Source organism: Danio rerio, chromosome 7 (assembly GCF_052040795.2).
Source record: "Danio rerio strain M-AB ecotype USA chromosome 7, GRCz13ab, whole genome shotgun sequence".
In the NCBI taxonomy this organism is placed as follows: domain Eukaryota; kingdom Metazoa; phylum Chordata; class Actinopteri; order Cypriniformes; family Danionidae; genus Danio; species Danio rerio.
In genome coordinates, this window is record NC_141027.1 from 20,677,378 (window position 1) to 20,694,778 (window position 17,401).

Sequence of the window (17,401 nt, forward strand, 5' to 3'; positions counted from 1 at the left end):
CATAGGAGAGAGAAGAAAGTTGTTTGACTAATGACTTCAATCAAATGTCTGCACATATGGTAGCTATTGCTGTTGTCATGAACAATTTGAGAAGAGAAGAGCAGTTTACCTCCGCGAGCCTGATATTTGATAGCTGACATTTGTTGGCAAATACACTGTTGATGGTAAATGCACAGGAAAGTTAAAAGTTGGAACGTATGTGAACTAAACAAGCAATTATAGCAACGTTTATATGAAAAATATATAGATGGGAGATATATATTTATTAAATCTTAGCGCTGTTTGAGCAATAAATAGTCTAAACCAGGGGTGTCAAACTCAATTACTGGAGGGCCGAAGCCCTGCACAGTTTAGTTCCAACCCTGCTCCAACACACTTACCTGTAGGCTTCAAACAAGCCTGAAGGACTCAATTAGTTTGATCAGGTGTGTTTAATTAGGGTTGGAACTAAACTGTGCAGAGCTGCGGCCCTTTTGGAACTGAGTTTGACACCTGTGGTCTAAATCATGTAGAGAAAATGCATGTAATTTATTGTAAAATCAACGTGTTGAAACATTTCAGGTGTCCAACTTATCTGTTTATGATATGTTTAGATTAATCTGTGCTTTGTTTTAATTTTGTATCACTATATTGAACTTTTATTTTCATTCGAAAGTACTTTTTCCAGCACCTCAAAAATGAATTTATTTTATGTTTTGAATCAGAGCAATTATTATTTTTGGCCACACGGTGGGAGCAAACGCAAATAAAAACTAATTGATCATATCATTTTTCACAGTCTCTAGCTTTTCTGAATCAGAGTGAAAACATAAAGAACGTTCTGTGTAAAAACCAATGAATGTATATATTTTAGGAGGCGATTGAAAAGTTATACTGAATGGGATTACTCTGACATCTGCAGAATCAATGGATAACAGCAACTGTGCTTCTCTTTATGAACATTCTCACACTGAAGGTCCAGTGTGAATTAAATGCATTGAAAAATAAACAGTGGGTGGTTATTAAGCTCTTTCTGCAAAGCATGATGCAGGAAATACAAATTGTCTTGTCTCAACAGCACAACAGCTATTTTGTGAAGTGGTGGGGGGAAACTATCTGTCATCTGTCAGAGAGGAAGTGAAATCATTTCAAAATGTGATCATCAAATAACATACCAATGAAGGAGAAAAAAACAGATGCAAGACTGTGAGAAAATTAAGTCATTTTGGTCTCCACAAACATTTTATTCAAAACCAGAAGTAGCATTCAGGACTAAAATCCCCTTTTAAGAAAAAGAGGAATAAACTACCACCAAATATAATAAGAGTCATCACACAGCCTTACAATATTCAGAGAAGTGATTAAAATCGAAACAGTGATATCATTACATTGAGTGCTCAGTCTTTCATCAGAACAATTAATAAGATTCTTGATTGAAACAGAAAGTACATGTTGTGCTCTGTCTCGCACAGCATATTTATTTGTAGCTCCACTAGTAGACAATACACTTTCCACTCAATCTCTACTGCGAGGCTGCTATTGTGTTGACTTCCTGTTGTGGGCAACAGGGTGACATGACATCACTTTGCTTGATATGTGCCGTGAGTCATTTGTCTGCCTACTGTTGAATTCTAGTCAACACAGAAATCAGCACTGCTTTGGACCAATATGTGTATTGACTAATAATGTTGGGGGAAATGATTGACCTTATATGATAAACAGATGAAACAGTTAGCCAATGTGAGATGTGCAAATGTACTGAGCACAAGTCAAATTATGCTTTGATGGTTTTAGAGCAGGTTTGATTTTTTTCTGAAGGTAAATTAAGCATAGGTCTGGTGTAAATATGATATTTAAAGCAAAACTGTCATTATACAAATGGTAATCCATACATTAAAAACAAAGATACTTTCACTAGGCTGAAACAACGATGGCTAATTTTCGTAAGAAAACCATTTACTTAATTTGCCTCAAACTTAAACAATTCGAAGTTTCATGTTTCATGCATGGGGCGACACAGTGGCTCAGTGGTTAGTACTGTCGCCTTACAGAAAGATGGTTGCTGGTTCGAGTCCCAGCTGGTTCAGTTGGCATTTCTGTGTGGAGTTTGTGGGTTTGCATGGGTTTCCTCTGGGTGTTCCAGTTTCCACCAAAGACATGCGCTATAGGTGAACTGGATAAACTAAATTGGCTGTAGTGTATGTCTGTCTGTGAATGAGTGTGTATGGATGTTTCTCAGTACTGGGTAGCAGCTGGAAGGGCATCTGCTGTGTAAAAACATATGCTGCATAAGTTGGCGGTTCATACTGCTGTGCCGAACCCTGATGAATAAAGGGACTAAGCTGAAGGAAACTGAAAGAAGGAATCATTTATAATATAACTTTTGGTTAATGCACTGTTGCACTATTATGTACAAAACATTGTATGGTAGCGACAAAAAAAAAGTGTATGATAAAACTGTGATTATAGGATAGAAGTCTGATATATGGCAACACATGCAAATTATATGCACACAAGTTCATGTTTGGATTTACAATATGCCTATATATAGATTATATGTACTATTGGAATTACATATGTTGAAACATTACCTGTAATTAGGATAGGACAAACTTTATTTGTCCCAGAGAGGAAATTAGTCTTGCATGGCAAAAAAGTGCTACAACGTTGCTCTAAGCTGACAATAAAATAAACAAAACAATCAAAACAATTAAGAACATACATTGTTTACAAAATAAGACCATATAAAAAATATAAATATGAAAAGCACAGAACACAGTCAGGTGCTAATGTACTGCAGGTGCATTGTTCTTGGTAGAGTTCAACAGTTTTATTGAGGTAGGAACAAAGGAAAGCTTTGATCTATTGGTTTTACACATTGGCATTCTCAGTCTTTTTCCTGATGGTAACAGCTGATATTCACTGAAAAGAGGATGCTTGGAATCAGCACTAATATTTATTGCTCTTCTCATGATCGCCTGTTCATATAAAGCCTTTATGGGCTCGTATTGTTTTATTTCTATGATTTTCATGGATGTTTTTTAAATATGAACCAACCTTTTTTTTAATTGATCAGATAGATGTCCAAACCAGACTGTGCTTCCATAATGAATTATACATGCCTATATATATGACCATATACTGTCAGATCTCCGTACAGGTTTAAAAATATTATACAGTACAGTGTCGGGGTAATGCATTGCAAGTAACGCAAGTTATGTAATAATATTGCTTTTTGAAATAACGATTGAATTGACACATTACTTTAAAAAAATAAGCAATAATGGTTGAGTTATTAAAAATTTTTATGTTTTACTTATTAGTTTAATTAATTCACTTTAAAAAATTGCTAAATTAAAATAATGTAGCCACATTAAAGCCTGCACACAATGAGAGAATGCAGGAACAAACTGAAATGAAGATGGCAGAGCCTTATATTTCTGCAATGAAAATATTATGGATATATTATTTTATTTTGACAAATTAAAAAAAGGGAAAAGAGGATTATCTGAATGGACAGGGACTTTTTAATAATACGAAAAGTTCAAAAGTAGCAAACTGTAAATATGGCATGTAAAGCTCTGCGGTCAGGAAGTTCTTCGAAAATAACATTATCCTACAATGATTTTTAATGTTTTATTTAGAGGTAAACGAACATTATACAGTGTGTTGTTAACTGCTCTAATTAAAAAAGAAGAAGAAAAAAGTCAGGTCAGAAAAAGTAACGCAAAAATAACTCAAAAGTAACGTAATGCATTACTAGCTATAAAAAGTAAATAAGTAATGCAACTAGCAACTTTTTTGGAGAGTAACTCAATATTGTAATACTTTCAAAAGTAACCTTCCTCAACACTGATTATATATTTTAAGTAGGCCTATAATGACTCATCGACTATGTTAGATTTATTTTATGAAATAAATGATGTAATGTGGTAGCACAGTGGCTCAGTGGTTAGCACTGTTGCCTCACAGCAAGTTTGGCATTTGTGTGTGGAGTTAGTTCTCCTCGTATTTGTATGGGTTTTCTCTAGGTGCTATAGGAGAATTGGGTAAACAAAATTAGCCTTATAGTGTGTGAGAGTGTGTGAATATGGGTGTTTCCCAGTGCTGGGTTGCGGCTGCTGCATAAAACATTTGCTGGAATAGTTGGTGGTTCATTCCACTGTGGTGACCTTTGAAATAGAGACTAAGCCGAAGGAATGAATGAATGAATTAATTTTGTAATATTTCAGTTACTCTCTTTAAATATTTACCAGATAGGCTATTCGGGTAACGTTAAGCTGTTTTACGTTTTCTTTTAACCGAGCAAATGCTGATGATCCCTTATTGCTCCCATCTAGCAACGTTAAAATATCAGCGCGAGAAATACGAAATAATACCGTGTAAGTTAATTCTCCACCAGAACCCGTGGAGGAAAAACATTAAGATGAGGGATGATTTCTCGCGTTATTAATTTCCAAGAAGAATGATACATGAGGAAGACAAAGACGTGGACGTGGAAATAGGCGTGACAGTGCTTACCAGAATTTGCTTGTAAATACACCTTATTTACAGCAAATTGGTTTGTGCGTCCATCAGGGCGCATGCAAACATGAGTTCTGCTGTAAGTATATGCGAACCAGCCTGCTTGCATGCATCTTTATGTATTATTAAACATCTCGTTAGTTTCATTACTGTTCGAATAGATTTAGTTTAACTGACTTATATTGCAGAGCTCAAATAATGATGATGAATTACACGATTTCATCTGAACTCATATACTAACGGAAAGGATTTTATTTTCTCAACCCTATGCTAGTAAATGACAGGCTTGCTGCCGTTGCCTAGCAACGAAGCAGCGATCCCTTAGGTATTTGAAGGCTTCATCAAATCCCGTTCGTTCACCATTAAGCGGTTACAAATAGTTTGTTATGTAATGTCAATTGTGTCCATTATTATAATTATCTAGGCTAAACTGTTTTGCTTTTTGTGATGGATGCAGGAGCAACAACAAAGGACAAAGCTTCAGCACTTCCTGTCGGAGCTTGCAATATTCGGTTCGTTGCAGGTGGGCTAATGTTGGAGTAACAATAATCCAAACTGCACTAAATACTTGAGGTAATTAAAGATAATGTCTCTAATGATTTACTGCCTGATTATGTCGGTCTGCAGGGCTTTCATTATTTTCAGCCCTGGCTAAGAGGAAGAGAGGAACTTCTGCTGACTGTGGTCAATGAGGACTTGGTGGGTGTTATCTTTCTCTGTTGATCTGACTTCATTTTCTGTCCCATCCTTTTTATGTACACAAAAATGTGTTAGATATTTGGAGATGCTGAGTCAACAATCAATTTAGAGATCTTAAAGGGATAGTTTACACAACAATTGAAACTCTGTCATCATTTACCCTCCCCTTACTTTTAGTAAGGGTAAGTTTTCATTTTGGGGTGAGAAGTTCTTTTAAAGTCCCTCTAAAATGTTTTGAAAATAAAATAAATGTTTGGGTGTTTGTTTAAATTAAGTTAAAGGGGTGGTCCACTACGATATCATATTTTAACCTTAGTTGATGTGTAATGTAGCTGTGTGAACATAAACAACATCTCTGAATGTGAAACGTTCAAAGTTCAATGCAAAGGGAGACATTGGCTTTTACAGAGTTAGCTTAGCAAAGCCTACAGCGAACTAAGATTGTGGACTACAAAAAGGCGGGCTTTCGGACAAACTAGGAAATATGACAAGTCATTTATACAACTAAAGTAAGAAATATGGAAAGATAACATGTTTGTTTTAGAAATTAAGCATGAGCACACATTGCTTTGAATCTTATAAAAAAAAAAACCAAGCTTTAAAAATACACTCTAGTTCACCCCTTTAATCCATAAGCAAGTGTTCTCCAAAACAAAAATGAATCAAATTTTATTTGCATAAGCTGAAATAACACTTGATTCCATACTGTATATCGTAATACTGTAAAATGGGGAGAGATCATAAATAATTGTAAAGAAAATACAGACGCTCTAGTAGTCAAAGGTTTGAGCACATCAAGGCTTATTTGCTATGCTGAAATAAGACTGAATTTATATAATCAAATACTCACTAAGACTGAATGTATAAAATTCAAATTTTGAAGATATAAGCATTCAAAACATGCAGCTTCTCACTTCTGCCAATATTAATACATTTTTAATGACATCACAGTTAGATGCTTTCTGAAGCAGCAATTTACAGTGTCAATCAAAGTGTTAAATAAAAATATACTTTCAGTTTAAGTGAATGAATACTGGTTTCATTGGCAATTTAACACAAACGGCTGAAAAATAACCTATTGAACTCATTTGAATTCTACATTGAATGCTGTATTTCAAAAAGGAGAAACAGTCAGTCAAACTTAGAACTGTTAGTTTAGACTGTTGCTTTTAATTTCAGGTGCAGCTTTAGCTTAATGACTGGCTGACAGAGAGATATGATATAGAACCCTGCACGGGCCTTAAATCTAAGCTCTAGCCCGGCCCTGGCCCGGCTGTAACCCGGCTGTGCACACAGGCTGTAACCCGGCCCCTGGCAAACAGCTTATCAAAATTTTTGGTCCGAGTTCGACCCAAAGCCTGTTTTTTTTCCGCCAAACAGTTCATACTGTTACAGCCATTAAAATTGACCAGATTTGTATTTAATAGAAAGTTGATGTTTTTTAGTTAAATATTTTTTTGTTTCAGAATAATATAGAGAAATGTTTTTTTTTTTAATGTAAGATTTAGTTTAAGTGGCATCGATATCCAAGCAATATGTGGTCCACAGTAAGTTTACTCAATTTACAAGTTGTGCATTGTGCATAACCAGTTGGCTCATTATTTAAAGTTGTCACTATTTGAAAAATTGACCAGAAGTTTGCCTTTTTTCTAGCGTTTTTCGCAGTTTCACGTGGCTGGAAATCTCTATCCGCAAGGCGTCACACTCACACTTGTCATACTCCAGACCGCATGCAATAGATGTCATTAAACTTTTCTATAAAGCAGGCCTGAAGCTTGATATGCGTGCTAGCTATGATGTGAAAATTGGTCCAAAGCCTGGCCCTAGGGGCATAAAAAAGTCGGGCACCGACGACTCGAGCTTGGGCACAAATGCAGGGCTGTAATATGATATAGATTAAATTTTATTAGTTTATTTATGTGAATTAGTTTAAATTATGACTATCGTCTATGGTTAAGGGCAGGGGTTCCCAAACTTTTCAGCCCGGGACCCCCAAAATAATAATTCCAGTGACTTGTGACCCCACTATTCTCTGAGGTGGTAATCAACATACAATCATTGCACACAGCGGTGCATACACCAACAGGAAGTATAAGCACGAGCATATTTACAATTCAAAAAATGTAACAGTCTAACAAGCATATAAATTTTCAGTCATTATTTAGTTGTTTAATTTAATATTAATCTTACTTCATGAGAATGGTGGGCACAATGTTTACAGCACTAGACTTTTTATGGTTTAATTTTGGAGACCACCACTTGGAGATCATCCTGTTCAGTCGTGACTTTTATTTTTAATGTACGTGAGCGCGGTAAAGGTGTCAAAGTTTAACATTGTGCCATAAAATCAATCTGCTGCATTTAACACTATTGCTGTGTCATTAATCTAGCATAATAACCCCAGGGGTCACAATCCAATGGGAAAAAAATTAAAAAGCTGAAACAGTAGCTTTTTATTTGCATGTTATTTTTTATTAAACTATTAAATAATATTTTTATGTAGGTTATGAATAAAATATGATAATTCTAATAGTTTAAAAACATATATGAGATTTTTGGAATTCGCCAAGCGACCCCCTCATCATTGTCTTGCAAATTCCACTTTGTGAACCACTGGTTTAGGGGATACCTGATATGTCCAGCCCTGTCTTCATGTTTCAGTTGAAATTTTCATCGAACACACATTGAACAAATCTGTGCATTAAAAGGCACTTCAGTGGAACTTTAAACATACTATTACTATTATGAAGAGCCAAAACATTAAGGCCACCTGTATAAAAACCTGTTGGTCCCCTGTCTGTACTACTGTGCTGGGCTGAGGCATGGACTGTTTGAGACCCCTGAATATGTCCTGTGGTATGTGACACCAAGACACTATCAGCAGAATCTTTCAAGTCCCTTTTTAAAGTGGAGCCACTGTGGATTCAATTGTTGGTCCAGCACATACCACAGATTTGACTGCGATCTGGGGAATTTGGAGGCCAGGACACCTTGAACTCTTCATCATGTTCCTCAAACCATTCCTGAACATTGTGTGCTGTGTGGCAGAGACCAATATCCCGCTGAAAGAGGCCGCTTCCTGCAGTGAAGGCCATTGTCGTGAAGGGGTGTTGCTAGTCTGCAACAATGTTTGGGTTTCTTGAAAATGTATGTCCACATGAATAAGACTGGTTTCCAGGCAGAATGTAACCCGATGCGCCATCATTATAAAAAAATAGGCGTCATTGGATCAAGCCACCTTCAACAAGTTCATTATCCAGATCCAATGCTTTGACCAATGTGGGTGATCTTCTACTGGCTTAGACTATTGAGTTATGCAATATATTGAACGTGCATGATATTTTTACAGTGAACTCTTCAACATATTGTGAATAATTCTTTATTATTTCATTTTTAGATGATTTTTTATAAATATTCCTATATTTAAATTGGCAGAGGTGCATTACAGCATCAAAATCGGAAATGTATTTTTAACTAATTAATTAACATTTTTTTGCTAATCTAGTCTATGACATGCATGAGATATTGATTTAAAATGCTAGCATTAGCTATAGTACCCTATTTTTCTTTTGCTAATAATTTCTTTTTAAACATTTGTTTAGACTGAACATTTATGTACAATAAAGCAGTATATTTGTTATTATACCTTTTAAGCCTTGTGCACAATGGGATGTTTATTTCTTGGCCCTATCCTCAGCATTTTCTAAAGGTTTTTCTGTTCATAAAAAACAGAAATACACCAGTACACTTAGTGCAACTTCACTCTTCTGACACTGACTTGTGGTACCCTCATGCTATTTCTTTGTATATTTATAGTGTAAGCCTTTCTTCTTTTGTTAAACATCCTCCACTACAGCACACAAATGCTGGTCAAAAGTGTGTGGAAAAAAGTTACAAACTATTAAAGAAAATGAAGTAAACGGAAACTCACCATTGAGTCCTACTGGACTTACAGGACTCTTAACAGACTATATAAGATTAAAGTGGGAAAAGCATGTTGGCGTTATTTTGAATGAACACCAATGAGTTAAAATATGTGCTGTCCACCTCAACAAGCTCAAGAATGTGGCGTGAGTTTTGTTGGAAAAATTTGATCAGATTTTTTATTACACCAAGAATTAAATTATTACAATTGGGGTCTCCTCATCCTTTTTGGAGGAACTGTGGGGTAAAAGAGGCACATCATGCGCATATATTCTGGCAGTGCTTAAGAACAAACAGTTTTTAGTAAACTGTGCACTCTAGTATGTTTGTTTTGTTCCCACTGGTTATCTGTTCCTAAAAAAATCAATAAAACCTTAGTATAAAATGATTTTTTAAAAACCCAGCAGAAACTATGCAATTCTCATGTATTTCACAATTGTTTTGTATCTGTATGCACATTCACATTGGTGCCCATTGTTCAGTCACAAGGCTTTGGCGATCATCATGTCAATAATTGTCCAGGTGTGCACAAGCCTTTTAAAGTCATCTTTTTGGCAGCTAAGGGCATTATCGTGAGTGATAATATTGCACATGCTGATAAAAGCTTCAGCAATTATCGCAATAAAAAAATGTAATAACCATCATAATAAGCCATTCAGGAAAGCCTTTGTTGCTTCAATGAACATTAGGCACCCAACTTGGATCACTTTTTCTCCCTCTTACTCCTGCATCCGACACATTAATTCAGGTATCTGATTGTTTGTTTACCATCTGGTCTACCTAGACCTTTACAATCTCCTTGATTGGAGACTGTCTATGATATTTACATAACATTTCACTGGTTATAATGGCTCGATCATTGAATATTTCAACAAACTATGTTGTGTTTTAGAGACATGTAATAGACATCCAAACATAGATGCAATTGATAAAACGAGGCTAAAATTGGGCTGCTACTAAAAACCAAAAAAAAAATCTAACAATAGTCCAAAAATAGACTAGTCATCAAATATACAAGAATGAATGACTAGACATGTGAAGTCAGTCTAAACTGTCTTTTTGACGACTAGTCTATTTTTGGACTAGTGTTACACATCTATTAGATTTTCTGTGACGGCCCAAATTTTGCCTTGTTTTAGCCATTGCGTCTATGTTGTCATGTCTATAGATGTCTAAACACAAAAAAATGGTTGCTGGGATCAACGTAATCTCAAGCTCAACTGCTGCCGCAGTAATATTTAGTGGTTCTGTCCTTCTTACACTTAGAGATGGCGTTCTCCTGGGTTTCCGGTGTCTGTGGCCTCCACCTTCACCAGCTCAACCTTCAGTAGCAGTTACAGTCTGGACAGTGACTATGCCAGCTCTCCTTTAGCAGAGGAAGAGCCGATTCCTCAACAACATCAACAGACACCAGAGGCCACACCGCAGCAAACTCCCATCAGGTGGAAAGAAAACGTCCTTACATTGTAGTATTTATGACCTGTATAGTGCTGTGTATCAATTATTTTAATTATTCATTATTATTATCATTATAGGAATGTTGATTCTCATCTTCTCCCAGCCTCACCCAGTGAGAGAGAGATCGCCGTTCCTGTGAGTATCATTTCAGAATACAGACTTTAAGATAGAATGTCAAATCACAGTTTTGAGGATCAGTCAGATTTATAATGGTTTTGGAATTAATATTGCAATAATTCAAAATCATGGATTTCTGTTGTAATATACAGTATACACTCACCAAACACTTTATTAGGCACAACTTACTAGCTGCACATCCATGATGCGAATCTCCTATTCCACCACATCCCAAAGGTGCTCTATTGGATTGAGATTTGGTGACTGTGGAGGCCATTTGATCACAGTGTCACATTGACACAATGCTCAGTTGGTACTAATGTGCCCAAACTGTGACAAGAAAATATTCCCCACACCATGACGCCAGATTCTTCCCCAAATGTCGCAGTAGAAATCGTGACTCATCAGACAAGGCAACGTTTTTTCTATCTGCTTTTGTCCAATAGAAGGCTCTATTGAGCCTGTGCGAATTGTAGCTTCAGCTTCCTCTTTCCTCAACAAAGCATTTGTGCCAACAGAACTGGCGCTCACTGGATATGTTTCCTTTTTCTGACCATTCTCTGTAAACCCTAGAAATGGTTGTGCGTGAACATCTCAGTAGATATGCAGTTTCTGAAATACTCAGACCAGCCCGTCTGGCACCAACAACCATGCCACATTTAAAGTCACTTAAATCACCTTTTTTCCCCAGTCTGATGCTCAGTTTGAACTGCAGCAGATCGTCTTGATCATGTCTACATGCCTAAATGCATAGGTGGACTAACAAAGTATATATAAATAATTAATTTGATGCAAAACTGAGTTTTGAGGAGCCATTACAACAGTTATTATTATAAGTTTATTATAAAATATTTTAACGTGCATAATATTAAAGTGGTCGTTCACCCTAAAAATAGAAATTCTGTCAATAATTGTTCCAAACCCCTGATATTTTTCTTCATCTTTAAAACAAAAATTATTGTACTTTGGATGAAATTCGAGACCTCCCTTATCCTTCATAGACATCAATAGTCCTGACTCAAAGTCAAGAAAGGTGCCAAAAAAGAAACGGTACCAAAGTTGAGAAGGTAGCAAAACAATCCACGTGTCTTCTGTGGTTCAGTCAGAATATCATGAATAAGGACTTTCAACAGTTACTTCTCAGTGTCAGTATAGGGCGCACGTTCATGAGTTTACTCATGGAGTATTCTAATAGCTTCTTAATATTTCGATTAAATTTCTGAAGTCTGTTTTGAGAATGTTTTTGGTATTGTTCTGATCTTTGAATGAGTCAGGAACATTGCTGTCAATGGAGAATAATGAAGCTCTTCAGATTTCATCTATAAATATCTTAATTGGAGTTCCGAAGACTAATAAAAAACTCAGGGGTTTGGAACGACGTGAGGGTAATTAATTAATAGGTTCGCCGACCTGATTTCATCAAGCAGGACATGTACCTGGATTAACATTTATGTTGATCCTGGAACAACTTTCCAATCAACCAATCAGAATTAAGGGAAACGTTTGCTGTTTATGTTAAGGCTTACGGTTAGGTTTATGCATTTGTACATGATTGTTATCCATCTATTATTCCCCTCTGATTTTGTGAATAATTTACAGTTATGGTTGGGTTTAGGGGTAAGGAATTGATGTGGATTACATTTTTGAACAAAAATGATGTTCCAGGATCAACATAGATATTAATCCAGGATCGCATTGTACTTGGCAAAATCATGACGTGCTTAATAGGTAAGTTTTATTTTGGGGATGAACTAACCTTTTAATATTTGTTGAAAATAATGTTTACTTTGTTTTTTATGCAAAGATCTTTACTGTCTCATTTGATCAGTTGAATCCATCTATGCTGAATAATGTTTTAGAACAGCATTTTCACTCTGACTTCTGAAGTGTTCGAGATCAAGAAAACATTTCTGATTGTCTTGCAATGGTCAAAGCTCTCAAGACTGTTTTTTTTTCATCATAGGAAATGAACTGCACCCTGTTCCTGTTAGCCGGCTATGCCAAGTATGGGCAACCATATGCCTGGATTCGTTCCAATCATGAGCGCCTAGTAAACATTGGAGGAACTGATACTCTAGTCAAAGATACACCAATGAAGCTCAAGTCCATCACAGATTGGCTTTCATCACCTCAAGGTTTTAACATCTATATTTCAACGTCAACAGGTTTTATTGGCCATAATTGTATCATAAACAGTTTCTTCATGTTCCTGGCTCAAGGACTGGAAAATGTTATAGTCATTTCTTTTTACAAGGTTAGAGGTTACGTATAAATGCCTTACTTTACTCTTTACTTATCACTATAAAGAAATCTTTTAGCCTTATTTTTTTTAATTGAATCAAATAAACTTTTCTAGTCATCTCAACTAAAGACTGATTTATACTTCAGTGTCAAGTAAATTTGCTTTGCGTGTAGTCGTGCATTTATACTTGTCTGCTGCTTGTGTTGCTCTGCAGTAACACTTATGAAACGCTAGCTGGCAGTGAGGTTTTATGTTGCTTTTTGGGTGTTTTTTTTTCTCTGAAGGAAACCTTAATGTAGAAGTAGCTAAAACTCGCTCATTCTGAGGCGGGAATCGGCAGACATGCAACAACTTTAATCATAAGGAAACCACAAAACAAAAGTTATCATCTGGAGCTCCTTCACTGGACTCGACACTTGTAAACACTCGCTCCATCAGGCTTGCTGCTCTCAGCCCCGCTCACACTCGTCACCGCTACCAAGCAGTCCAATCATAAAGCTTGTGCTACGCGTCGTTGGATGTGTAGTTTCATTTTTTGTGAAAAAAATGTACGTCAGCGTTGGTGTCGGCCACACAGAGGGCTATGCGACCGCACGAAGGCTGTGCTAGACCATACATGTGCTCTTGATGCAGAAGTATAAATCAGCCTTTACATCCATCAAACTGACAAAAAAATGTTAACATAAAACCATTTGTTGTCATCTCTGTTTGTATTACCATGTTTTTACAGTTTTATCATGCACAATTTAATTAAACCTGGCTCTTTCAAAGCTTTCTTCTGTGCTGTAGGAACTCATGTATGGGATGTAGTCAGTGAGCTGGTGGGACTGTGCACCATGCCGCCTCCGGACAACCCCTTCTCTCTGGACATGCGTTACCTCCAAACCCTGTCCCTCCCAGAGCGTTTCCTGGTCACTGGGGCCCTTCTGAATTTCCTGGAGATGATTGTGGTTCAGGGAAGTCGAGAGGAACCGTTCTATGATCTGGGTGAGCACAGAGCTTGAATCTCTTTAGAAGACTGAAATCCGGGAAATCTTGGATCCGAACACGCTGAATGATCTTTTGTCATTTTGCTCGTAAGATAAGGGGTAAAACAATCCAACGATATAAACACGACAAAGTCTTGCTCGCTTCAGACGTCCTGTGTCTGTTACATACTGTACACTCATTTACCCTCAGAATTACATAAAAAATAAGTTCAGTCCAAAAATGAAAATTCCATTATTAATTACTCTTACTCATGTTGTCTCAAATCCTGAAACCTTTGTTCATCTTTAATAATAATAAAAACTCCTTACATTTGTATACATTTTCTTGACAGTCAAGGCGCTTCACACATTTTTGGGGGGGAATCTTCTCATCCATCACCAGTGTGCAACATCCACCTGGATGACGCGACGGCAGCCATATTGCGCCAGATCGCACACCACACACCAGGGGCCTCATGTACAAAGACTTGCGTTGAAATCATACTAAAATATTGCGTATGCACTAAGCTGTAAATGTGCGTATGCAGTAAAAAATTCAGATGTATGAAACACTGCGTACGCATAATCCCAGGCATACTCTCTTTGTACATCGACTTAACGTGAAACTGAGCGCACGTGCATGAGCGCAAAACTCCTCCCTGCCTCCTCCCCCTAATAAATATGGTAATGACTCTACTTTGGCAAAACCAAATGAAAAGCAATGGCAAAAGCAAGCAAAAAGAGAAACTTTGATCAGAATGTGAAATGGAGGTGCTCCTTTCGGAGGTAGAGCGGAGAAAAACGGGGGTATTTGCAAGTATGTCGTTGGAATGAGCTAGTTGAGTGATTTTCGCCCGTTTGATCGACAGAGACAACAAAGCTAAAGAGAGCAGACATCAGCCGCGTATGAACCCGTTTCGAATCCAGCATGTGATGAACTCATTCTTCTTTTTTCCCCCATTACATATCGGATTTTGCCTACTCTTCATCACGAGGAAGACATGTAGGAATCATTAATAAGTGTGTATTATGTTAAATGCATTTGAGCATTACATGTTATTTGCACATTTATTGAATGGAAATGTTACGATTCACGTATGCAAATTCGTCTTCAGATGGCGCCTTTATAGCAATGTGCGTGCAGTCGATCGCTCCGATTACATTGGGAAAACCGGCGATCGCTTCAAATTGTGCTTTAATGTTTGAGTTTCAACTGTATGGTACGGAAACCTTATATACCTGCTAGACATGCGGATGATCCCGTCCCATACAGCTGGCATTGCACGGCTCAAAGATACTTTGTAGTGTGCAATTTGACACAATTGCCTCTAGGAGTCGCCAATGGAAATAAAACAAACACACATAAGAAATGCTCGTATGCCAGGCATGAAGTTGGCGTGGACCAACGCAAATTCTCACGTCCATTTCATCGTTAGTAAATCCAAACATGAGCGTGAAACCTGGTATACACAAAGTTTTTGTGCGTACGCAGCCTTGCTACATGAGGCCCCAGCTGATTGATGGAGAAGACACAGAGTGATGATGAAAATGGGCAAATATGGGTTAAGCCCCACAAAGAGCGAGGACCTTGATTTAACATCTCATCTGAAAGATGGCACTCTCTGAGCAGTAAAGAGTCCCCTTCACTATACTGGGGTGTTCGGTCCCACACAGACAACAGGTTGAGCACCTCCTGCTGGACACACTTACACCACTTCTGGCAGCAACCTAGGTCTCCTATCCAGGTATTGACCGGGCATTGCCCTGCTTAGCTTCAGTGGGTGACCATGTGAGAGACCAGAGAGCATGCTGCTGGCAACCTTTAGAAACCAAATGAAGATATTTTAGATTAAATCTGAGAGCTTTCTGATCCTTCATAGACAGCAAGTTTGTGAGACTTTCAAAGTTCAGAAAAGGAACTCAAAACATTGTCAGAACATTTAGTGGTTCAACAGTAATTATACGAAGCTCCAAAACTCTCGTGTGCCAAAAAAAAACAACTGTAAAAACTACTTTGTTCGGATATGTCCTTTCCTCAGCTGCATCAGGTCCGGGTGGACATTTACTTGGGGCAATACAATGATTGCATGTTGCAGTGTTGAGTTAGTATCAAAACATTTACCCTGATAATCTGTGATGATAAAAATATTAGCAAAAGTCGAATTTACAGTTTTATTTGGCACACAAAAGATTTCATGAAGCTCCATATGATTACTGTTGGACCACTGAAGCCACATGGAATGTTTTGACAATGCCTGTACTGGAATTTAATTATCTAATGACCACTGTCTATGGAGCTTCAGAGAACTTCTGGATCTTGTCTCAAATATCTTTATTTGTGTCCTGAAGATAATTTTTCAGAGGATTCGTTCACCTCAATATTTAAATCCATCTTTACTCCCTCATGACGGTGTAAATACAGACTTGCATTCATATTTGGCACACAAACAAACATTCTTAAATCTGAAAGATCTCTGTCCCTCCACTGAACATCAATGGACCCAAAACTCAGATGCTGCCAAACATGAGCAGATTCATCAAGCAGTTTAACTAAATCTTGTGAGGAGAATTTATGAGTGTATTGTTTTTGGCTTTATTTATAAAAAATTGATCAGAGAGCAACAAAGAGAATCGCTTGATTCACAAGGACATACCTCAGTGTTTCTTGTATAAGCTCAAACATGCTGGTGCCATACACAAGAATGAGCGTTTAGAGTAAATATACTTTTAATGGAGGTACAGAAAGATAACTTCAGTATCAAATGTAAACAAACGTCTCGATTTAGAATGATAATAGGGTGGGCAAATAATAACAGGATGCAGAGGTTACTGGTTTGTGTGAAATTGGCCTTTGTTTTTATGATTGTCCTGTAATTCACCAATGTTTCTGCTTTGTTTTTATGATTGTCCTGTAATTCACCAATGTTTCTGCTTTGTTTTTATGATTGTCCTGTAATACATTAATGTTTCTGCTTTGTTTTTATGATTGTCCTGTAATTCTCCAATGTTTCTGCTTTGTTTTTCAGTTGTGGCTGAGCTGAAGCCATTGAGACAGCTTCATTTCCAAAGCCTCTCTGAGATCAGAAAGTTTCAATGCAGTGACAGAACTTCAATTCCCCTAAATGGCAAGCTTCAGGATGAGAACTGACTCTTTAGGAACGGACTCTCCATTTGGCTAAGATAATCAACGCTTGCTCTTTTTATTTTTGACATTAAAGGACCATTCATTTATGTACAATATAAACAGAAGTCAAGTGGTTGTTAGCCTCACATCTCTAAGCTTCAAAATATCAGCCATAGCTTGTTTTTGTGAACACCTACAGTACACGTCTGTGAAAAGTTCTGAACTCCGAGTATTTTAATCCCTTGCATTAAAAGATTTACGCCCCATGACTTACACTGAATCTGCTCCCTCCCACTGTCCTGAAAGTCAAGAAAACAACTGGCTTTTAAAAAGGTATTGGTGTTTGATTAAAAACAGAATGAAAGA

At 37.1% G+C, this 17,401-nt stretch overlaps 1 protein-coding gene across 6 annotated transcripts; it reads left to right on the forward strand.

Moving 5' to 3' along the window:
• The first annotated feature begins 4,286 nt into the window (after positions 1–4,286).
• si:dkey-19b23.7 lies at positions 4,287–17,304 on the forward strand. 6 transcript variants are annotated; one of them, XM_087260935.1, is made up of 8 exons: positions 4,287–4,582; positions 4,961–5,026; positions 5,131–5,202; positions 10,393–10,568; positions 10,662–10,719; positions 12,665–12,836; positions 13,715–13,930; positions 16,938–17,304. In XM_087260935.1, the coding sequence occupies exons 1-8, from the start codon at positions 4,571–4,573 to the stop codon at positions 17,057–17,059; spliced, it is 894 nt and encodes a 297-aa protein (XP_087117061.1). In that variant the 5' UTR covers positions 4,287–4,570; the 3' UTR covers positions 17,060–17,304. The 6 variants fall into 6 exon arrangements, with proteins under 6 accessions (XP_087117061.1, XP_087117062.1, XP_087117065.1 ...); XM_087260936.1 differs by having other exon boundaries at positions 13,733–13,930; XM_087260939.1 differs by lacking the exon at positions 4,287–4,582 and adding an exon at positions 4,621–4,828 and having other exon boundaries at positions 13,733–13,930.
• The last annotated feature ends 97 nt before the right edge of the window (positions 17,305–17,401 follow it).